This window comes from Solea solea, chromosome 2 (assembly GCF_958295425.1).
Source record: "Solea solea chromosome 2, fSolSol10.1, whole genome shotgun sequence".
Taxonomy (NCBI): Eukaryota; Metazoa; Chordata; class Actinopteri; order Pleuronectiformes; family Soleidae; genus Solea; species Solea solea.
In genome coordinates this window covers 35,606,171-35,629,239 of record NC_081135.1, presented here as the reverse complement: position 1 = coordinate 35,629,239, position 23,069 = coordinate 35,606,171, and the positions used below count along the sequence as shown (strand labels likewise).

Genomic DNA, 23,069 nt, shown 5'->3' with positions numbered 1-23,069 from the left:
TTCTATTTTGTTCTTGAAAATAGCAGGAAACATGTTCTTTCTCAGTGTTCAGGAAGACCCAAAGTTGTATTTGCTGCCAATAATGTGCATGTTTTTTCATACATAACAGATTTTTTTGACTTCATACTTTCAAAAAACAACAACTTGTATCTTTGTCATTTTGAGTTGCTGAGTGTAACAGACAAACAAACAACACATACATTATTTTATTTTATTTCAAACATCTAATGATATTTCTATAAACAGTATTTACTTTCCTATTTATTATAGATTCTATATTCCATGTATGTGATCCAGGCCCTGCACTTTTTATCCTAGAATCCTAGTGGCAACAATTCTTAAATGTCTACATTTTAAAGTCACTATAAGAGTGTGATATTCTGCTTAATCTTAGTTTCAAAATGGAGTTTGAACAATGACAATGGGCCCAATTTAACGTTAATTAGCTCCATGTAAACACATGTTCAAAAGGAAATAAAATGGCAACTTAAAAAAACCCAGAACATTTATATACATTTTCCATGCAGGTTAATTCACCACCTAATAGTAAATACATGATTTGTGCATACATACTTGATGCTTCAGCATTTCTACATGATTTGTGAATCACAGGAGTGGGGATGCAGTGTCTGAAGGGTAACAATGAGTTTAATAGATCTCCTAAACCAGGGATAGAAAGAAGCATAGATGATGGGATTGATGCAGGAGTTACAATAAAGAAGCCAGACCCCAAAAATAGAAAAGGTCAGACTTGTTGACATGTCCTGGCCTGCGAGAGAGGGATAAAAATACGGGCAGAAACATATGAGAAAGAAAACCACAACAACACCAAGAATCCTGGCTGCTTTTCTCTCAGATTTCTTAGCTGTTACAGTAACTGAGCCCTGGACTGTGACAGCAGTAATGTGAGATCTCATGGCTCGAGCCTGAGACACAGCCACCACAAATACTTTCGTATACAGAACCACTATGACAGCAATCGGGCCAATGAAGGTCAAAACGACATCAACAGCTCCTGTTATGAAGCTGATTACAACTACACACTCTCCATAGCAGGAGTTATATGTGTCTGGATTTTCCAGGAACACATGTAGTATCACACCATTATAGAACAGAGAGCAGGCCCAACACACACAAACACTTATTTTAACTCGTTGGTGAGTGACTATGGTGGGGTAAGACAAAGGATCACAAATGGCCACATATCTGTCAACTGATATGAGAACCATGGTTCCCACTGACGCAGATGTCAGAATGAAAGAGGCATAGTAGAACAGACCACAGATCACACTGCCCAATAACCAGCAGCCACTCAGGAGGATGATTTGAACCGGCATCAGCAGGAGGCCAACGAGGAAGTCGGCCACAGCCAGAGAGAGGAGGAGGAGGTTGGTGGAGGTGTGGAGCTGCCTGGACACAAAGAGTATCATTCATTATAATAATTAATATTATTAGCAACAGTATAAAAGACAAAAAAAAACCACACAATTAGGATTTGCTTGTTTGCAGCAACCCATACTTCAATTGCTGTGCAGAAGTCTTAGGTCACTTAATTTGAACACATTTATAAAGTATTTAAATAATAATATTCTTTTTTCTTCATCAGATTTAAGTGTCAAGCATCGTGTGTGACCTACCCTTACACTTGAACAATATCTGTCTCTCTTAAACCTGGGGTGTAACCCTAATTAATATCTGCTATTATGCCACGTTTGGTCAAGACATGCTTGAGCATCACACACACACACGTAGTATTGACAGCATCCTTATATGTAAGACCAACTTTCAGACACACCATTCATCCATTCATTCATTTTTCTGCCGCTTTATCCTCCATGACGTGGCTGGAGCAAATCCTGGCTGTCTTAGCACGATTGGTGGTTTACACCCTGGACAAATCACAGGGCCAACATACGGCGACGAGGAACCAGTCACTCATTTACACCTATAGTCAATTTAGAGTGTCCACTTGACCTGATCTGCAATTTGCAAGTTTTTGGACTGTTTGGGGGGATACTGCAGCTACACACACACACAAACAATAACAAAAGCAAGATAAGATGTAGTTTATCTTCATGCCTGAAGTGGGAGATAGAGATGATGACGAGCAGATTCAGCATCACAGTGAGCAAAGAGATGCAGGACAGGATGATGTACAGCAAGACAGTTGGACCACGATGCTGCAGTGGCCTTTTACAAGAGATGTTTGGTAGCTGTGGAAAGCAAAGTTCATCTCCTTCCAGAGTCTCCATGCTCAGAGAGAAGAGAGGAGGAGAAGCGAAGCTGCACAGCAGTAGCATCTATCTGCTCCATGATCTCCATAAGAAGGTGAATTCATCTCGCTCCTCCTTCTGTTCTCATAACAACAGTTACAGCTGTTGGGTGATGTAATACCTTCACCGCACCATTGGGCACTTTGAATCAAAATTAGGATGTCAATCAAATATTGATATTAGAATTGATTAGAATTTGTTATTTTGCACACACACAAATGAGTGGTTTGGGAGCTGGCTGAAGAGTCTGTCTCTTCTTTTAATTTTAGGTCCTAACTAAAGTTTAGCAGGTGGAACTTTTGGTCTCGCTGTAACCCAGACTCATTTAAGTGACCTACCACAAAAAAAATCTACACTGGTGACAAGGTTTTTGATAATAGAGAAGTTTCTTACAGGGGCAAAAAGAAAACTGTGCAATATTTCGGAAACTAATTACGAGCCAACATCAGCCGAAAGGAGCAATGATTCACGGCGAGAAATTGAAAATTGCTTTCTCACGAAAACAATATTGAGGTTATTTTACTAAAAACATTACTTCATGGGTAGATAGGCAGAAGGTAGTATGAATGATGCATCATGATCCAATGAATTAGTTTGGGCCATGGTGTTTATACAGACCTGTCTACTACACAGGTGATTGATTTTTTTTATTTCTGTGACAATGCATTAATTAATTGGTTACAATCAGGGTGTGAAGAGGATTTTAAGCAATACAGTAAAAAATGCTCCAGAAAATAATCTCCCACCCCACCTTTAAATACAGGTTTGTGTGTGTGTGTGTGTGTGTATGTATGTGTGTGTGCAAAAATAACACATTCTAATCAATTCTAATATCAATATTTGATTGACATCCTAATTTTGATTCAAAGTACCTAATGGTGCGGTGAATGTATTACATCACCCAACAGATGGGAACAGAGGGAGGAGCGAGATGAATCCACCTTATTATGGAGATCATGGAGCAGATAGACGCTACTGCTATGTAGCTTCTCTTCTCTTCTCTTCTCTTCTCTTCTCTTCTCTTCTCTTCTCTCCGAGTATGGAGACTCTGGACGGAGATGAACTCTGCTTTCCACAGTTCCCAAACATCTCGTGCAAAAAGACGTTGGACCACGGTGGTCCAGCTGTATTCCTGTATGTCACACTGACCTGCATCTCTTTGCTCACCGTGATGCTCAATCTGCTCGTCATCATCTCTATCTCCCACTTCAGGTATGAAGATACATTCATTTCTATGTCTTATTGTCATTTGTTTGAACCTGAGAAATATTGTTGAAATGTGTTCAGTTACATGTATTTTATGTGTATGTCTATTTATTTTATGTACATCATAAAAGTATTTCCACTACAACTAGACTTGAACTGTTACTACATAGTAGCATGTAGAAAAAAACAAAAAAATAGTATCACCCAGCATGTGATCATTTGTCTCTGTGATGATATTCTTTCTGTGCAGGCAGCTCCAGAACTCCACCAACCTCCTCCTCCTCTCTCTGGCTGTGTCAGACTTCTTCGTTGGCCTCCTGCTGCTGCCGGGTCAAATGGTTATGATAAGTGGCTGCTGGTTTTTGGGGACCATCATTTGTGGTGCGTTTTACTTTGCCTCCTTTAGTCTGACATCTGCCTCAGTGGGAACCATGGTGCTCATATCAGTTGACCGATATGTGGCCATTTGTGACCCTTTGTCTTACCCAACTAAAGTCACTGAGAAACGAGTCAAAATAAGTGTCTCTCTGTGTTGGGCCTGCTCTGTCTTCTATAACGGTGTGATAATGAATGTCTTCCTGAGTGATCCAGATCAATTTAATACCTGCTATGGAGGGTGTGTATTTCTAATGGGCCAAATAACAGGAGTTGTTGATGTTGCTGTGTCCTTTGTTGGCCCAGTTGCTGTCATTGTAGTTCTGTATATGAAAGTATTTGTGGTGGCTGTGGCTCAAGCTCGAGCCATGAGGTCTCACATTACTGCTGTCACAGTCCAGGGCACAGGTGCTGTCACGGCTAAGAAATCTGAGAGAAAAGCAGCCAGGATTCTTGGTATTGTTGTGGTTGTGTTTGTGATATGTTTCTGTCCATATTTTTGTGCCTCTTTCATTGTCAGTTCATTCTCTATCTATGTTTCTTTTTTTGGGGTCTTGGTCCTGTATTTTAACTCCTGCATCAATCCAGTCATCTATGCTTCTTTCTATCCCTGGTTTAGGAGATCTATCAAACTCATTGTTACACTAAAGATATTGCAGCCTGGCTCCTGTAATACACACATACTACAGAAATGTTAACACATCTCAATGACTTGTCAGCCATTATTGTCTCTCTCTCTGTGTACAAGGAATGTGTGCATGTGTGTGTGAGTGACATAGAACAAGGATTGCACATTATAACATAAACTAAACAATATAATCTCTTTTACTGATTCTAATGAATCAACAGCAGGCTCATTTTGGATTTTTCTGGCTTCACTTGGGCAAATACATTAATGTTTGTCTTAAAAAAAAATATTCAACTTAACTCCTCACTACAAGATCAAAACCGTAAAGAAACCTTTTAAAATACACATTTCTTCTTTTTTTTTGTTTACCTAACCCTTGAATCAGGAAAACAGCTGAAAAACACTGAACTGATAAGACTGCTATAGAACATATAGAAATGTCAAAAATAGTAATATATATTTAAATCTTATAAAATAAAAAGAAAACTACACTCAGTAACAGATAATAACAATGAGTAAATGTGTTTTTAAGAATGTCAGCACAAGTATTAAGTAATATCCTCATTAGTAATTAGGTATTTTATAGAAGCACTGTTGGCAGCATAATTACTCTGGTTCTTCTTAAACAAAGAACATGTGTCCTGCTATTTTCAAGTTTATAAATAAGGTCATGTACAGTTCAAGAAAACTTTTGATGTTGTTGAAATGTGTATGTTTACTTGCATTTTATGCATGTATAATGTTAACCCACAGAAATCTCTAACTAACAAAGAACTCTCAGGGAGGAAATCCTAGTTATTTCACCTCATTGTATGTATGTTTTCTTTTGGTTATGTGACTTTTCATACAGTACTGTCACTGATAATAATAATACTAAATTCTGGATTATACCTGGTGCACCTCCGCCAACCTCCTCCTGACTCCTGTGATTCACACATACTGTAGAAATGTCTTATGTTTGTAGAAAACGGTTTGTTAAATTTTTGTTTAAATATTTTGAAGTGGTGAACATGAACATGAAAATAAATATTTTTTGATGTTGCTGCTTTGTTTTTATTGTTTTCAAAACATGTCAATAGGGGAATAGAACAGGGATTATGCATCTCTTATTATCAATCCTAATATGATAAACTCATGCAGACCTGCTTATCATAATAAGTATCAGTTTTTTCGTAATTCCAAGAAACACATTAATGCATATAAAAGCAGTGCACTAATAAACAACGTCATTCTTACTGTGTTGTCACATCAGACATAACTCTAGAGTTGATTATGCATGACTTAAACATAATAATGGACATTATTTTACATTAAATACCTCACTCATTAAACTGCTTGGCTGGTGAAATACAACCTCCATACATCTAAGTTCCTCAGCATTGTAAAAATTAAACTTAAGACTTTGTCAAAAATCAGTCAGTCAGGAAATTATACGTCTTCACATGTACAAAAGCCTTGGGTGTAATATCTGAAGTGATAAGAGAGGTTCTATTGTAACTCAGTCAATCCAATGAAGTTGCTGCTTTGAGTTTTTTAAACATGTGATGGAGAAAATATATGATAGAACTGGATAGAACAGAGTTTATAACTCTAGCATTATAAAATTGGACTTTGCTTTCATAACAAATGTGACATATACACAAACATGACTTTTGAACCAAACCAAACCGTTCCACACTGTTTAGACACTACATTTTCTGCATTTGCTTTACATTAAGTTTGTATGCACCATCGTACTTGCTATTTACGGCTAGCTGATTGTGCGGCTTGCTATACAGTTACGTGAGCATTTTATATGGCACAGTACAAGGTAATCCAGGCTACAGAAGAAAGCTCCACTGTGTGACTTAGAAATATTATGACGAACTTGAATACATTTCTGATTCAGAAAACAGCCATGTTACCACCAAAAAGTAAATATGCCAGAAAGTGTAAGCTTGGTTGTGTCATGAGCTACTGGAGCTCTACAGCAGGCAGGTGTGTCTTTCTCCCACTCTTTATTTTGTATGTATTTGTCTGTCTTCAACACCATAAGATCACCCAAGTATGTTATCATTCAATTTTGGTCAAAATCTGCCCACTGATGACGTCACAAAGCACTGTCAAACTTTCCAAAAAATCCCATTCTTTTTAATGGGCAAAACTGTAAAATCAACTAAAGTATCTCAGACAAAATTCATCATATATGAATGAAATGTGGTATGTGTATGCAGGATCAGACACTCTACTATCAGACTAAATTTCATCCAGATCTAATCTAGATTATGGATTTGACGGCAATTTAAATCCTACATCGTTCCTACATGATTTAATCCCATTGAACAAGTTCACATGTGTATGTATATCTCAGAGACACCTGAACCGATCAGTTTGAATTTTTTGTGATGTGTAGGTGATCACCAAAGTATGTCACTAGAAGAAGAATCTGCCCACTGATGACGTCACAAAATGTATCACATTTTTTAAGAAATCCCCATTTCTCACAATGGGCAAAACTGTAAAACAAAATAGTCATACCTCTGTCAAAACTCATCAGAATTTAATGGAATTTGGTATGTGTATGCAGAATCAGACTCTCTACCGACATACTAAATTTCATCACCAGATCTAATCCAGATTACAGATGTGGTGTCAATTAAAATCTAACATTGTTAAGTCCCATTGAACAAGTTATGAAAGTGCTTTAAAAGTGAATTCTCTTTGTAAAATAATGTTTGTGAATCTGACCTTTGACCTATTTCCCTTTAAATTCATCGTCAATCTCAGTAAACCTGTTTTTGTTTTCTTGTAAATTACATTTATAGTTTGTGTGGGAATTTAAACTCAAAAACAAATGTTCCCATGATGCTCCACACACACACACACAGACAATGTCACATAACATTTATTCATTTAATATGTATTTGTTGACTACCTTAAAATACATAAATAGGTCTTGATAATGTGAAGAAAAAGATGCTAAAGGCATTTCTACAATATGTGTGAATCAGGGGAGTCAGGTGCAATATCTGAAGTGTAACAATGAGAAAGATAGATCTCCTAAACCAGGGATAGAAAGAAGCCTGAGACACAGCCACCAATATTTTCCTTTACAGAACTACGATGACTGCAATCGGGCCAATAAATGTCACAACAATATCAACTGCTCCTGGTATAGTATAAATTACAACTACACACTCTCCGTAACAGGTGATGTATGTGTCTGGATTTTCCGAGAAGACATTTGCTATTAAACGATTATAGATCAGAGAACAGGCCCAACACAGACAAATACTTATTTGAACTCGTTGATGAGTGACTTTGGTGGGGTAGGACAAAGGGTCACAAATGGCCACATATCTGTCAATCGATATGAGAACCATGGTTCCCACTGATGCAGATGTCAGAATGAAAGAGGCATAGTAGAACAGATCACAGATCACGCCCAAAAACCAGAAGCCACTCAAGAGGATGATTTTAACCGGCATCAGCAGGAGGCCAACGAGGAAGTCTGCCACAGTCAGAGAGAGAAGGAGGAGGTTGGTGGAGGCGGGGAGCTGCCTGGACACAAAGAGCATCACTCATTATAATACTTATTATTATCATTAACAACAGTATAAAAGGTCATACAACTAAAAAAAACAACATAATTAGGATTTTCTTGTTTGCAGCAGCTGTTGAAAACCGTAACCCATACATGCATTGCTGTGCAGAAGTCTTAGGTCACTTAATTTGAACATATTTAGAAAGTTTTTAAATATTATTAATTTTTCTTCTTCATCATGTTTATGTATCAAGCATTGTGTGTGACCTACCCTTACATTGAACAATATCTGTCTCTCTTAAACCTGGGGTGTAACCCTAATTAATACCTGCTATTCTGCCACGTTTGTTCAAAACATGCTTGAGCATCACACACACGTAATATTGACATCATCCTTTTATGTAAGACCAACTTTCAGACACACCATTCATCCATTCATTCATTTTTCTGCCGCTTTATCCTCCATGACGTGGCTGTAGCAAATCCTGGCTGTCATAGCATGATTGGTGGTTTACACCCTTGTTATGAACTGGTACACGGCTTGGACCCAAATGCACAAGACCAGAAACAGAAGGTGGTTTTAAAGAGCTTTATTATCTCCTTAACCAACAAACAAAAGGTGAGCAGGAAAAGGCTCGGGAAATAGCTAAACGCTAAGCTAAAAAACTAGACTTGTAAAGACTGAGAAAACAACAAAACTTAAGCTATACTTTCACAACGAAAAGATCTCTGACTTAAATTTCAAAACTTCACGAGGCACGGACGCTGACGACACATGTAAGACACACTGGCAAATGAAAGTGGGAGAAGGGAGTATAAGAAGGGAGTGAGGGTAATAAGCACCAGGTGAACACAATCATGGAATCAGACGAGACACAGAACAAGACAGACAAGGTGCTCACAGGAAGTAGAGAAACCCCTTACCAAAATAAAACAGGAAGTGACATTGATCTAAAACTAACTAACTAAAAACATAAAACAGGAAGTGCCACTGAACTAAAACTGACTAACACAAAATAAAACAGGAAGTGAGACTGAACTAAAACTAACTAACACAACTTGTCCCCCCCGGGACGGCTCCTGACGGACCAGGTTGTTGTCGGTCTCGTCTCTCAAAGTCATGGATGAGGTTATCATCCAAGATGAAGCTGGCAGGTACCCATGAGCGCTCTTCAGGACCATACCCTTCCCAGTCCACCAGGAATTGATGACCCTGCCCTCTTTTCCTGACCGCTAGGATGGGGGAACCAGAGGGCTCTCGGTAAGCGGCTTGAGTCTACTGACGTGGAAGGTTGGGTGCACTCGGTCACCCAACAATGGACAAACGAAATTGGGTCAGCGTCAGCAGTAAAGTGGTCTCTGTAGCGGTATGTTGTGGTAGAGAAAGAGCTGACCTGCAAGGCAGAGCTCTCAATTTACAGGTCCATCTACATTCCATCCCTCACCTATGGTTTTGAGCTCCATCCACATTACTTCATGGGTAGATGGGCAAAAGGCAGTTTGAATGATACATCATGATCCAATGAATTAGTTTGGGCTGTTTATTATGATTGGATGATGTTTTTACAGGCCTGTCCACAGGTGATTTCTGTGACAATGCATTAATGAATTGGTTACAATCAGGGTTTGAAGAGGATTTTAAGCAATATAGTAAAAAATCCTCCAGAAAATAGGTTTTTGTGTGTTTGTGTGTGCGTGTTTGCAAAAATAACAAATTCTAATCAATTAAAATATCAATATTTGATTGACATCCTAATTTTGATTCAAAGTACCTAATGTATTACATCACCCAACAGATGGGAACAAAAGGAGGAGCGAGATTAATCCACCTTATTATGGAGATCATGGAGCAAATAGATGCTACTGCTCTGTAGCTTCTCTTCTCTTCTCTTCTCTTCTCTTCTCTTCTCTTCTCTTCTCTTCTCTTCTCTTCTCTTCTCTTCTCTTCTCTTCTCCTCTCTTCTCTCCGAGTATGGAGACTCTGGTAGGAAATGAACTCTGCTTTCCACAGTTCCCAAACATCTCTTGCAAAAGGACGTTTGACCACGGTGGTCCAGCTGTATTCCTGTATGTCACACTGACCTGCATCTCTTTGCTCACCGTGATGCTCAATCTGCTCGTCATCATCTCTATCTCCCACTTCAGGTATGAAGATAAATTCATTTCTATGTCTTATTGTCATTTGTATGAACCTGAGAAATCTTGTTGAAATGTGTTCAGTAACATGTATTTTATGTGTATGTCTATTTATTTTATGTACATCATAAAAGTAATTCCACTACAACTAGACTTGAACTGCTACTACATAGTAGCATGTAGAAAAAAAACAAAAAACTAGTATCACCCAGCATATGATCATTTGTTTCTGTGATGATATTCTTTCTGTGCAGGCAGCTCCAGAACTCCACCAACCTCCTCCTCCTCTCTCTGGCTGTTTCAGACTTCTTTGTTGGCCTCCTGCTGCTGCCGGGTCAAATGGTTATGATAAGTGGCTGCTGGTTTTTGGGGACCTTCATTTGTAGTGCGTTTTACTTTGCATCCTTAAGTCTGACATCTGCCTCAGTGGGAACCATGGTGCTCATATCAGTTGACCGATATGTGGCCATTTGTGACCCTTTGTCTTACCCAACTAAAGTCACTGAGAAACGAGTCAAAATAAGTGTCTCTCTGTGTTGGGCCTGCTCTGTCTTCTATAATGGTGTGATAATGAATGTCTTCCTGAGCGATGGAGATCAATTTAATACCTGCTATGGAGACTGTGTATTTCTAATGGGCCAAATAACAGGAGTTGTTGATGTTGCTGTGACCTTTGTTGGGCCGATTGCTGTCATTGTAGTTCTGTATATGAAAGTATTTGTGGTGGCTGTGGCTCAAGCTCAAGCCATGAGGTCTCACATTACTGCTGTCACAGTCCAGGGCTCAGGTGCTGTCACGGCTAAAAAATCTGAGAGAAAAGCAGCCAGAATTCTTGGTATTGTTGTGGTTGTGTTCGTGATATGTTTCTGTCCATATTTTTCTGCCTCTTTCATTGTCAGTTCATTCTCTGTGTATGTTTCTTTTTTTGGGGTCTTGGTCCTTTATTTTAACTCCTGCATCAATCCAATCATCTATGCTTCTTTCTATCCCTGGTTTAGGAGATCTATCAAACTCATTGTTACACTTAAGATATTGCAGCATGACTCCTGTGATACACACATACTACAGAAATGTTAACACATCTCAATGATTTATTGTCGGGTGGTGAAAAAAATGTTTTTGCTTGTGGACATGTTGCTGAATATTGTCTCTCTCTCTGTGTGCAAGGAATGTGTGCATGTGTGTGTGAGTGACATAGAACAAGGATTGCACATTATAACCTTAACTAAACAATATAATCTCTTTTACTGATTCTAATGAATCAACAGCAGCCTCATTTGGATTTTTCTGGCTTCACTTGGGCAAATGTTTGTCTTAAAAAAAGAAATATTCAACTTAACTCCTCAGGACAAGATCAAAACCGGAAAGTGACCTTTTAAAATACACATTTCTTCTATTTTTTTGTTTACCTAACCCTTGAATCAGGAAAACACTGAACTGATAAGACTGCTTTAGAACATATAGAAATGTCAAAAATAGTAATATATATTTAAATCTTATAAAATAAAAAGAAAACTACACTCAGTAACAGATAATAACAATGAGTAAATGTGTTTTTAAGAATGTCAGCACAAGTATTAAGTCATATCCTCATCAGTAATTAGGTATTTTATAGAAGCACTGTTGGCAGCGTAATTACTCTGGTTCTTCTTAAACAAAGAACATGTGTCCTGCTATTTTCAAGTTTATAAATAAGTTCATGTACAGTTTAAGAAAACTTTTGATTTTGTTAAAATGTGTATGTTTACTTGTATTTTATGCATGTATAATGTTAACCCACAGAAATCTGTAACTAAGAACTCTCAGGACTTTGGGAGCAAATCCTAGTTATTTCACCTCATTGTATGTTTTCTTTTGGTTACGTGACTTTTCATACAGTACTGTCACTGATAATAATAATACTAAATTCTGGATTATACCTGGTGCACCTCCGCCAACCTCCTCCTGACTCCTGTGATTCACACATACTGTAGAAATGCCTTATGTTTGTAGAAAACGGTTTGTTAAACCTTCATGAATGTGAACTTTGTCAAAACCTTTTATGTATTTTGAAGTGGTGAACATGAACATGAAAATAAATATTTTTTGATGTTGCTGCTTTGTGTTTGTTGTTTTCAAAACATGTCAATAGGGGAATAGAACAGGGATTATGCATCTCTTATTATCAATCCTAATATGATAAACTCATGCAGACCTGCTTATCATAATAAGTATCAGTATAAAATCAAAGAAGAATGTTATTGCAACTGTAAGACTTTTTTTTAATAATTCCAAGAAACACATAAATGCACATAAAAACAGTGCACCAATAAACAACGTCGTTTTTAATGTGTTGTCACATCAGACATAACTCTAGAGGTGATTATGCATGACTTAAACATAATTATGGACATTATTTTACATTAAAAACCTTACTCATTAAACTGCTTGGCTGATGAAATACACCCTCCATACATCTAAGTTCCTCAGCATTGTAAAAAATAAAACATAAGACTGTCAAAAATACAAAGTGCTCTAAGAACACGTACACCACACTTGTCTTCGCACGTTATATTTATATATGTTAGAAATAGAAATAGTCATTTGGGTACATGCAAGTCAATCAGGAAATTATACGTCAAAAACATGTATTCATTTAATATGTATTAGTTGACCACCTCAAAATAGTAATATATATTTAAATCTTATAAAATAAAAATAAAACTACACTCAGTAACAGATAATAATAATGAGTAAATGTGTTTTTAAGAATGTCAGCACAAGTATTAAGTCATATCCTCATCAGTAATTAGGTATTTTATAAAAGCACTGTTGGCAGCATAATTACATTGGTTCTTAAACAAAGAACATGTGTCCTGCTATTTTCAAGTTTATAAATAAGTTCATGTAAAGTTTAAGAAAACTTTTGATTTTGTTAAAATGTGTATGTTTACTTGTATTTTATGCATGTATAATGTTAACCCACAGAAATCTGTAACTAAGAACTCTCAGGACTTTGGGAGCAAATCCTAGTTATTTCACCTCATTGTATGTTTTCTTTTGGTTACGTGACTTTTCATACAGTACTGTCACTGATAATAATAATACTAAATTCTGGATTATACCTGGTGCACCTCCGCCAACCTCCTCCTTACTCCTGTGATTCACACATACTGTAGAAATGCCTTATGTTTGTAGAAAACGGTTTGTTAAACCTTCATGAATGTGAACTTTGTCAAAACCTTTTATGTATTTTGAAGTGGTGAACATGAACATGAAAATAAATATTTTTTGATGTTGCTTTGTTTTTGTTGTTTTCAAAACATGTCAGTAGGGGAACAGAACAGGGATTATGCATCTCTTATTATCAATCCTAATATGATAAACTCATGCAGACCTGCTTATCATAATAAGTATCAGTATAAAAATCAAAGAAGAATGTTATTGCAACTGTAAGACTTTTTTTTAATAATTCCAAGAAACACATAAATGCACATAAAAACAGTGCACTAATAAACAACGTCGTTTTTAATGTGTTGTCACATCAGACATAACTCTAGAGGTGATTATGCATGACTTAAACATAATTATGGACATTATTTTACATTAAAAACCTTACTCATTAAACTGCTTGGCTGATGAAATACACCCTCCATACATCTAAGTTCCTCGGCATTGTAAAAAATAAAACATAAGACTGTCAAAAATACAAAGTGCTCTAAGAACACGTACACCACACTTGTCTTCGCACGTTATATTTATATATGTTAGAAATAGAAATAGTCATTTGGGTACATGCAAGTCAATAAGGAAATTATACGTCAAAATCTTGTATTTATTTAATATGTATTAGTTGACCACCTCAAAATACATAAATAGGTCTTAATAATGTGAAGAAAAAATGCTAAAGGCATTTCTACAATATGTGTGAATCACAGGAGTCATGCCGCAATATCTGAAGTGTAACAATGAGAAAGATAGATCTCCTAAACCAGGGATAGAAAGAAGCGTAGATCACTGGATTGATGCAGGAGTTACAATAAAGAAGCCAGAGTCCAAAATTTAAAAAAGCAGAACTTGGTGACATGCCTGTGAGAGCGGGAAAAAAACAAGGACAGAGACATATCACAAAGACAACCACAACAATACCAAGAATCCTGGCTGCTTTTCTCACAGACTGGTTAGCCTTTACACTAACTGAGCCCTGGACTGTGACAGCTGTAATATGAGACCTCATGGCTCGAGCCTGAGACACAGCCACCACAAATACTTTCATGTACAAAACTACTATGACAGCAATCGGGCCAACAAAGGTCAAAACAAGATCAAGAGCTCCTGTTATTAAGTCAATTACAACTATACACTCTCCATAGCAGGAGTTATGTGCGTCTGGTTTTTCCAGGAAGACGTGTAGCATTACAGCATTATAGAACAGAGAACAGGCCCAGCACACACACACACTTATTTGAACTCGTTGGTGAGTGACTTTGGTGGAGTAAGACAAAGGGTCACAAATGGCAACATATCTGTCAACTGATATGAGAACTATGGTTCCGACTGATGCAGATGTCAGAATATAAGTCAGATAGTTAAACATACCACAAGTCAAGCTCCCCAAAAACCAGCAGCCAGTAATGAGGATGATTTGACCAGGCATCAGCAGGAGGCCAACGAGGAAGTCTGCCACAGCCAGAGAGAGGAGGAGGAGGTTGGTGGTGGTGTGGAGCTGCCTGGACAGAAAGAATTACCAAATCACTTCCATTCATCATTCCATTTTCCACTGTGAGTATGTAACTGAAATGTTTTTCAAAAATATTTCTATTGTCTCAAAGCAAACTATGTTTGACAATAAAAAAGTAAGATAAGAAATGGTTGTTATTCTTCATGCCTGAAGTGGGAGATAGAAATGATTACGAGCAGATTCAGCATCACAGTGAGCAAAGAGATGCAGGACAGTATGACGTAAACGAAGACAGTTGGACCACGATTCTGCAATTGCCTTTTGCATGAGGTGTTCAGGAGATGTGGAAAGCAGAGTTCAGCTTCCTCCAGTGTCTCCATACTCAGTGAGAAGAGAAGCTACAAGGCAATGTCGTCTCTCTGCTCTGTGACCTCCATAATAAAGTGAATTCATCTTACCCCTCCCTCTGTTTCCAACAACATTTGCATGTGTTGTGTGATGTAATGATCGAATACATTCACCACACCATCAGTTACTTAGAAACAAAAAATAAGGGATTCAATCACATGTTCAAGAGACTTGGAAAGCCCCAGGCAAAAAGGATTTAGGAGGCCCCTACATTGAACATAACCAAAATAACTGGTTGTCAATCCCCCTGTTTTTAGCTCAGTTAGAAATGCACTCTGCCACTCTGTATAATCTGTTTGACAGTCTGCCAAAGCCACCATTTTGTGCTTTTGCCTTTTTGTTTTCACCTTGTATTGATGAGACTTTCCCTGTGCCTCTTGTTTGTCAGTTTGTCATCAAACACCACCACCCCACCTCATCTTCTGCTGTGAAACTCAGCTTTTCCCTACTTGACCCTCAGTTTCCCTATTGAAGCCACAGCATATGAGGTGCCGTTTGTAAAGTGGCTCAAGCTGAACATCAACATTTTACCACATTTAGCTTCAAACAATGTTTGTGTTGTGAATTTCATAACGCTAACTTTTTCCACATTTAAATCAATATTTGTTAACTTATACATATATTTAATTAGTGAAGCTTTCTTCTGTAGCCTGTATTAAATAGTACTGACCCTTTATAAAATGCTAACGTAACTGCATAGCTAGCTTCACAATCAGCTAGCTGTATTTAGTGAGTACCAGGGTACCAGCAGTGGTTTGCAGCTGAGTGTGAAGCGGCTGGACTGAGAACCGGCACAGCCACAAACAGAGCGGGAAAACAAGAGCTGCTGGATGTCCTCCATTGTTGTCTGATATTTCACATTCGATGGCAGCTCTTTTTTTCCTGCTTGGTTTGTGGCTGTTTGTCTCATAATTACTCTGGTTCTTCTTAAACAAAGAACATGTGTCCTGCTATTTTCAAGTTTATAAATAAGTTCATGTACAGTTTAAGAAAACTTTTGATTTTGTTAAAATGTGTATGTTTACTTGTATTTTATGCATGTATAATGTTAACCCACAGAAATCTGTAACTAAGAACTCTCAGGACTTTGGGAGCAAATCCTAGTTATTTCACCTCATTGTATGTTTTCTTTTGGTTATGTGACTTTTCATACAGTACTGTCCCTGATAATAATAATACTAAATTCTGGATTAAACCTGGTGCACCTCCGCCAACCTCCTCCTTACTCCTGTGATTCACACATACTGTAGAAATGCCTTATGTCCAGATTTCTGCTGGCTGGGTCTTTCCAGCTCAATACTCCCTTCTGGAAAGGGTAACCAGAACAAGTACGGCGGGCACAACTCGACTGTCTTTCTGAAGGTTTATTCCACATACACGGTTAAGCAGCAGTCAGTTAGCTGTTAGACAGTTTGTTAGTCTGAAGTTAGTCAGTTAGCAGTTTGTTAGCTACCAACTACAGTCAGTTAGACAGTTAGTCAGCTACCAACTACAGTCAGTTAGACAGTTAGTCAGGTTATAAAACCGACAAGTCGTACAGGTTCTGATGATAGATAGATTTACAAAGGCGCATACGAAAGCAATACATAACAAACCATGGCTTTGATGATGCACCTTAAACGCACTTTAAAGGCAACGGTGCTTTGATACCAGTTACAACAATGAACACATAAATAGAATGAAAGACAAATAGCTTTGCCTGCTAGAAAGTTCTACACCTCCCACTTGGCCTACTGATTCCTAAATCCAAGTAGGCCACAACAACCACAAATTTTGCCTTTCGAAATGGGTACATTGCTGGGTACGAACGCGTTACACACAATTTTACCTTTCAAATGGGTACATAAAGCTACATCGCGGGGTATGAACGTATTACACACAATTTTTTACCTTTCAAATGGGTACACAAAGCAACATCGACAGGGATCAAGTCCAGAAGAAAGCAACCGCTGCTGGGACTGACCGGTCATGGGTGTTTCACCCAGCAGACTCTCCCCACCGAAACGGAGCAGCTGAAGCAGCAGTCCGTACACTCAAGAGAGCGTTGAGCAACATCGGGGTGGGAAGTCACCTGACAGCACTGGAGTTCCAGACTCTCCCCTACCTGGCAGCTAATCTGTCAAACGAAAGACCAGTCGGCGCGAGAGTCCAGGTAGAAGACGAGACTGTAGGAGTCATCACTCCCAACTCACTTCTGCTTTGCTGTGCTGGGCCTAGCGGGGACTCTCGAGGGTTCGAATACCTGACTTACCCCGTTGCGCGCCTGAGAGCGGTCCAGAACGAGGTCGACAAGTTCTGGAAGCGGTGGAGCCAGCTGGCGGGCCTGGGCCTCTTTGTTCGACAGAAGTGGCACACGCCCGCAAGGAACGTGACGGTGGGAGACTTAGTGTGGTTGGCCGACCAGAATGCACTGAGAGGCCAGTTTAGGCTCGGTCGAGTTGTGGAGGCCCATCCTGATGTGAAAGGCGTAGTACGAGATGTGAAAGTGAGGACGTGCCAAAGTTGTCCGGTTTCCAGTGGACAAAGTGGGAAAGGCAAAGAAAAGGAGAACCGTCCATCCACCATCCTTCACAGAGATGTCAGAAGGCTGGTGGTTCTGTTGCCAGTGGAGGAACAGAAATAGATTCCCCACCACATGATGGTGTGTTTCGGAAAAAGGGATCAAGACCCCCCCTCCACCATCCTCCACGAGAGGTGGTGGTGTGTTTCGGAAAGAAAAAGGATCAAGACCCCCCCTCCACCATCCTCCACGAGAGGTGGTGGTGTGTTTCGGTAAAGGGCGCCACTGTGTCATCAAGGACAATGTGAAACCTTTATTTGTCATTTGTATCTGTTATTCATATCGTGTGTAATACGTTCGTACCCAGCGATGCAGCTTTATGTACCCATTTGAAAGGTAAAATTGTGTGTAATACGTTCATACCCCACGATGTAGCTTTATGTACCCATTTGAAAGGTAAAAAATTGTGTGTAATACGTTAATACCCCGCGATGTAGCTTTATGTACCCATTTGAAAGGTAAAATTGTGTGTAACGCGTTCATACCCAGCAATGTACCCATTTCGAAAGGCAAAATTTGTGGTTGTTGTGGCCTACTTGGATTTAGGAATCAGTAGGCCAAGTGGGAGGTGTAGAACTTTCTAGCAGGCAAAGCTATTTGTCTTTCATTCTATTTATCTGTTCATTGTTGTAACTGGTATCAAAGCACCGTTGCCTTTAAAGTGCCTTTAAGGTGCATCGTCAAAGCCATGGTTTGTTATGTATTGCTTTCGTATGCGCCTTTGTAAATCTATCTATCATCAGAACCTGTACGACTTGTCGGTTTTATAACTGTCCAGATTTCTGCTGGCTGGGTCTTTTCAGCTCAATACTCCCTTCTGTAAAGGGTAACCAGAACAAGTACGGCGGGCACAACTCGACTGTCTTTCTGAAGGTTTATTCCACATACACGGTTAAGCAGCAGTCAGTTAGCAGTTAGACAGTTTGTTAGTCTGAAGTTAGTCAGTTAGCAGTTTGTTAGCTACCAACTACAGTCAGTTAGACAGTTAGTCAGCTACCAACTACAGTCAGTTAGACAGTTAGTCAGGTTATAAAACCGACAAGTCGTACAGGTTCTGATGATAGATAGATTTACAAAGGTGCATACGAAAGCAAAACATAACAAACCATGGCTTTGACGATGCACCTTAAAGGCACTTTAAAGGCAACGGTGCTTTGATACCAGTTACAACAATGAACAGATAAATAGAATGAAAGACAAATAGCTTTGCCTGCTAGAAAGTTCTACACCTTATGTTTGTAGAAAACGGTTTGTTAAACCTTCATGAATGTGAACTTTGTCAAAACCTTTTATGTATTTTGAAGTGGTGAACATGAACATGAAAATAAATATTTTTTGATGTTGCTTTGTTTTTATTGTTTTCAAAACATGTCAATAGGGGAATAGAACAGGGATTATGCATCTCTTATTATCAATCCTAATAAGATAAACTCATGCAGACCTGCTTATCATAATAAGTATCAGTATAAAATCAAAGAAGAATGTTATTGCAACTGTAAGACTTTTTTTTAATAATTCCAAGAAACACATAAATGCACATAAAAACAGTGCACTAATAAACAACGTCGTTTTACTGTGTTGTCACATCAGACAAAAAATACATAAATAGGTCTTAATAATGTGAAGAAAAAGATGCTTAAGGCATTTCTACAATATGTGTGAATCACAGGAGTCATACCGCAATATCTGAAGTGTAACAATGAGAAAGATAGATCTCCTAAACCAGGGATAGAAAGAAGCATAGATCACTGGATTGATGCAGGAGTTACAATAAAGAAGCCAGAGTCCAAAATTTAAAAAAGCAGAACTTGGTGACATGCCTGTGAGAGAGGGAAAAAAACATGGACAGAGACATATCACAAAGACAGCCACAACAATACCAAGAATCCTGGCTGCTTTTCTCACAGATTGGTTAGCATTTACAGTAACTGAGCCCTGGACTGTGACAGCTGTAATATGAGACCTCATGGCTCGAGCCTGAGACACAGCCACCACAAATACTTTGATATACAGAACTACGATGACAGCAATCGAGCCAACAAAGGTCAAAACAAGATCAACAGCTCCTGTTATTAAGTCAATTACAACTATACACTCTCCATAGCAGGAGTTATGTGCGTCTGGTTTTTCCAGGAAGACGTGTAGCATTACAGCATTATAGAACAGAGAACAGGCCCAGCACACACACACACTTATTTGAACTCGTTGGTGAGTGACTTTGGTGGAGTAAGACAAAGGGTCACAAATGGCCACATATCTGTCAACTGATATGAGAACTATGGTTCCGACTGATGCAGATGTCAAAATACAACTCAGATAGTTAAACAGAGCACAAGTCAAGCTCCCCAAAAACCAGCAGCCAGTAATGAGGATGATTTGACCAGGCATCAGCAGGAGGCCAACGAGGAAGTCTGCCACAGCCAGAGAGAGGAGGAGGAGGTTGGTGGTGGTGTGGAGCTGCCTGGACAAAAAGAATCACGACATCACTGTCATTCATCATTCCATTTTCCACTGTGAGTATGTAACTGAAATGTTTTTCAAAAATATTTCTATTGTCTCAAAGCAAACAATGTTTGACAATAAAAAAAGAAAGATAAGAAATGGTTGAGTTATTCTTCATGCCTGAAGTGGGAGATAGCGATGATGACGAGCAGATTCAGCATCACAGTGAGCAAAGAGATGCAGGACAGTATGACGTAAACGAAGATAGTTGGACCACGATTCTGCAATTGCCTTTTGCATGAGATGTTCAGGAGATGTGGAAAGCAGAGTTCAGCTTCCTCCAGTGTCTCCATACTCAGTGAGAAGAGAAGCTACAAGGCAATGTCGTCTCTCTGCTCTGTGACCTCCATAATAAAGTGAATTCATCTTACTCCTCCCTCTGTTTCCAACAACATTTGCATGTGTTGTGTGATGTAATGATCGAATACATTCACCACACCATCAGTTACTTAGAACCAAAAAATAAGGGATTCAATCACATGTTCAAGAGACTTGGAAAGCCCCAGGCAAAAAGGATTTAGGATGCCCCTACATTGAACATAACCAAAATAACTGGTTGTCAATCCCCCTGTTTTTAGCTCAGTTAGAAATGCACTCTGCCACTCTGTATAATCTGTTGGACAGTCTGCCAAAGCCACAATTTTGTGCTTTTGCCTCTTTGTTTTCACCTTGTATTGATGAGACTTTCCCTGTAGCTCTTGTTTGTCAGTTTGTCATCAAACACCACCACCCCACCTCATCTTCTGCTGTGAAACTCAGCTTTTCCCTACTTGACCCTCAGTTTCCCTATTGAAGCCCGACATATGAGGTGCCGTTTGTAAAGTGGCTCAAGCTGAACATCAACATTTTACCACATTTAGCTTCAAACAATGTTTGTGTTGTGAATTTCATAACGCTAACTTTTTCCACATTTAAATCAATATTTGTTAACTTATACATATATTTAATTAGTGAAGCTTTCTTCTGTAGCCTGTATTACATAGTACTGAAACTTTATAAAATGCTAACGTAACTGCATAGCTAGCTTCACAATCAGCTAGCTGTATTTAGCGAGTACCTCGGTACCAGCAGTGGTTTGCAGCTGAGTGTGAAGAGGCTGGACTGAGAACCGGCACAGCCACAAACGGAGCGGGAAAACAAGAGCTGCTGGATGTCCTCCATTGTTGTCTGATATTTCACATTTGATGGCAGCTCTTTTTTTCCTGCTTGGTTTGTGGCTGTTTGTCTCAATAGGATGTCAAGCTTTGTATAAGCATAGCCAGTAATGAAGTTTGAATGGACACTAGTGCACAACTGAATCAAACAACTTAAAAAATTGATTCAGAAAACAGTCATGTTACCACCATGCTAACGCGAAATGTAGGTTACAAGTAAGGATACTAATTATAGCGACACTGCTGACCATAGTTCATGTGCAGTTACTTTGACATAATGCTAACATTACTGTATAGCTAGCCTAACAAGACAGGGCTCCATACTAACTTTTTAGTGCCACAATTTTAGGGGGTTGCTCTTTTGTCATTTGCAATATACATCCATACTTATGTAAATGATTGTATATTATAAACAAGAATACGGTTTAAGTAAATATGCCAGAGATTGTATCCTTGGTTGTGACCTCGGCTACTGGAGCTCTATAGCAGGCAGGTGTGTCTTTCTCCCATTTTTTTTTTTTTTCCATATGTGTGTTTTGTGCTTATTTACATAAGTTGAATCAGGTGTGCATGGTTCATTTCAGCAACTGCAAACCATGTTCATCAAGGTCAGTTTCAAGTACCTGGATCAATACTCGGCTGCTCCCTCTCTAGGGGTCGCCACAACGGATGATCTGCACATTTGATTTGTCAGAAATGTTTAGCTGGTTGCCCTTCCTGACCTACCATTTATATGGTCTTGGGACCAGCACAAAGAGTACTCTAGTGGCGCATTTCCACCGGCTCTACTCGCCTGGCCTCGCCATGCCACGCCACGACACGGTTTGAGTAGCGTTTCCACTAGCATAGTACCTGGTACCAGGTACTACTTTTAGTACCTGCTCCGGTGAGGTTACAAGCGTGCTAAGTAGGTACTATGCGATGATTGGTCAGACTGCCGGCCGCTGACTGGCCAGAGTCCCGTCACAGGAAGAGACTTCCCACACACAACAGCCGAACAGCAGATCACTTAAGACTCCTTAACAATCCTAAAAACGTGGGTTAATCTCCAACAGCTACCAGGGAAACCTCTATATTTAACAGGAGTCTTTTCAAGTGGCGTGGTGTATTTAGGGACAGTGCCAGTGATCACGAGCGGCATCACAGACCGCTGCCGCTGTAGTCTGTGGAGTAGGAGGCTGTACTCCGGAGACGTGTAGACACAAATCAAGCTGAACAGTGCCGAATTGTACATAAGTTAAAACTACTTAACAATCTTAAAAATGTGGGTTCATCTCCAACAACTACAGAAGTCTGGTGTAAAGTCACTAGTCACTTGTGTGTGTGTGTACCAACAGTTTATTAAGGGTATGTTTCTTTACTGGGGTTGAGTTGCTCATGATGCATAACAAGGTTAAGTTTAATATTTTTTCACCAGAGCAAAGCCAGACAATGACAATAAACCTAAGCTACTAACAAAACTAATACTGATGCATTTAAGGCACTGTTGAAGTGCCACGGTTATGATAACATAATCCCTGATGTTTTTGTCTGTCTTCAACACCATAAGGAAAAAAAAAACATACATTTATTTATGTATTCATTTTAATATCTATTAGTTGACCACCTCAAAATACATAAATAGGTCTTAATAATGTGAGGAAA

At 38.9% G+C, this 23,069-nt stretch overlaps 5 protein-coding genes across 5 annotated transcripts; 2 read left to right on the top strand and 3 right to left on the bottom strand.

Moving 5' to 3' along the window:
- Positions 1-590: 590 nt before the first annotated feature.
- On the bottom strand, positions 591-2,255 carry LOC131455247 (trace amine-associated receptor 13c-like). The gene is made up of 2 exons (XM_058622780.1): positions 2,080-2,255; positions 591-1,410 (listed from the first exon to the last, which is right to left on the bottom strand). The coding sequence occupies exons 1-2, from the start codon at positions 2,250-2,252 to the stop codon at positions 591-593; spliced, it is 993 nt and encodes a 330-aa protein (XP_058478763.1). The 5' UTR covers positions 2,253-2,255.
- Positions 2,256-3,312: 1,057 nt separating this feature from the next.
- On the top strand, positions 3,313-4,552 carry LOC131475144 (trace amine-associated receptor 13c-like). The gene is made up of 2 exons (XM_058653030.1): positions 3,313-3,485; positions 3,730-4,552. Exons 1-2 carry the CDS (start codon positions 3,313-3,315, stop codon positions 4,550-4,552), a joined length of 996 nt encoding a protein of 331 aa, XP_058509013.1.
- Positions 4,553-9,243: 4,691 nt separating this feature from the next.
- LOC131475132 (trace amine-associated receptor 13c-like) lies at positions 9,244-11,218 on the top strand. The gene is made up of 3 exons (XM_058653019.1): positions 9,244-9,266; positions 9,977-10,150; positions 10,396-11,218. The coding sequence occupies exons 1-3, from the start codon at positions 9,244-9,246 to the stop codon at positions 11,216-11,218; spliced, it is 1,020 nt and encodes a 339-aa protein (XP_058509002.1).
- Positions 11,219-13,779: 2,561 nt separating this feature from the next.
- LOC131455326 (trace amine-associated receptor 13c-like) lies at positions 13,780-15,184 on the bottom strand. The gene is made up of 2 exons (XM_058622890.1): positions 15,009-15,184; positions 13,780-14,850 (listed from the first exon to the last, which is right to left on the bottom strand). Exons 1-2 carry the CDS (start codon positions 15,179-15,181, stop codon positions 14,037-14,039), a joined length of 987 nt encoding a protein of 328 aa, XP_058478873.1. The 5' UTR covers positions 15,182-15,184; the 3' UTR covers positions 13,780-14,036.
- A 4,232-nt stretch (positions 15,185-19,416) lies between these two features.
- Positions 19,417-21,432, bottom strand: LOC131475126 (trace amine-associated receptor 13c-like). Its single transcript, XM_058653007.1, has 3 exons — positions 21,337-21,432; positions 20,392-20,582; positions 19,417-20,230 (listed from the first exon to the last, which is right to left on the bottom strand). Exons 1-3 carry the CDS (start codon positions 21,430-21,432, stop codon positions 19,417-19,419), a joined length of 1,101 nt encoding a protein of 366 aa, XP_058508990.1.
- Positions 21,433-23,069: the final 1,637 nt, after the last annotated feature.

Excerpts from the sequence above, each read along its gene's own strand:
- LOC131455247 (XM_058622780.1), bottom strand. The coding sequence starts at position 2,252 with ATGGAGACTCTGGAAGGAGATGAACTTTGCTTTCCACAGCTACCAAAC. Across the intron at positions 1,411-2,079 it reads ATCTCTATCTCCCACTTCAG|GCAGCTCCACACCTCCACCA; the intron begins GCATGAAGATAA and ends CTTTGTGTCCAG.
- LOC131475144 (XM_058653030.1), top strand. The coding sequence starts at position 3,313 with ATGGAGACTCTGGACGGAGATGAACTCTGCTTTCCACAGTTCCCAAAC. Across the intron at positions 3,486-3,729 it reads ATCTCTATCTCCCACTTCAG|GCAGCTCCAGAACTCCACCA; the intron begins GTATGAAGATAC and ends CTTTCTGTGCAG.
- LOC131475132 (XM_058653019.1), top strand. The coding sequence starts at position 9,244 with ATGGGGGAACCAGAGGGCTCTCG. Across the intron at positions 9,267-9,976 it reads GGGGAACCAGAGGGCTCTCG|TATGGAGACTCTGGTAGGAA; the intron begins GTAAGCGGCTTG and ends CTTCTCTCCGAG. Across the intron at positions 10,151-10,395 it reads ATCTCTATCTCCCACTTCAG|GCAGCTCCAGAACTCCACCA; the intron begins GTATGAAGATAA and ends CTTTCTGTGCAG.
- LOC131455326 (XM_058622890.1), bottom strand. The coding sequence starts at position 15,181 with ATGGAGACACTGGAGGAAGCTGAACTCTGCTTTCCACATCTCCTGAAC. Across the intron at positions 14,851-15,008 it reads ATTTCTATCTCCCACTTCAG|GCAGCTCCACACCACCACCA; the intron begins GCATGAAGAATA and ends CTTTCTGTCCAG.
- LOC131475126 (XM_058653007.1), bottom strand. The coding sequence starts at position 21,432 with ATGGAGGACATCCAGCAGCTCTTGTTTTCCCGCTCCGTTTGTGGCTGT. Across the intron at positions 20,583-21,336 it reads TCAGCTGCAAACCACTGCTG|CTTCTCTTCTCACTGAGTAT; the intron begins GTACCGAGGTAC and ends ATTGCCTTGTAG. Across the intron at positions 20,231-20,391 it reads ATCGCTATCTCCCACTTCAG|GCAGCTCCACACCACCACCA; the intron begins GCATGAAGAATA and ends CTTTTTGTCCAG.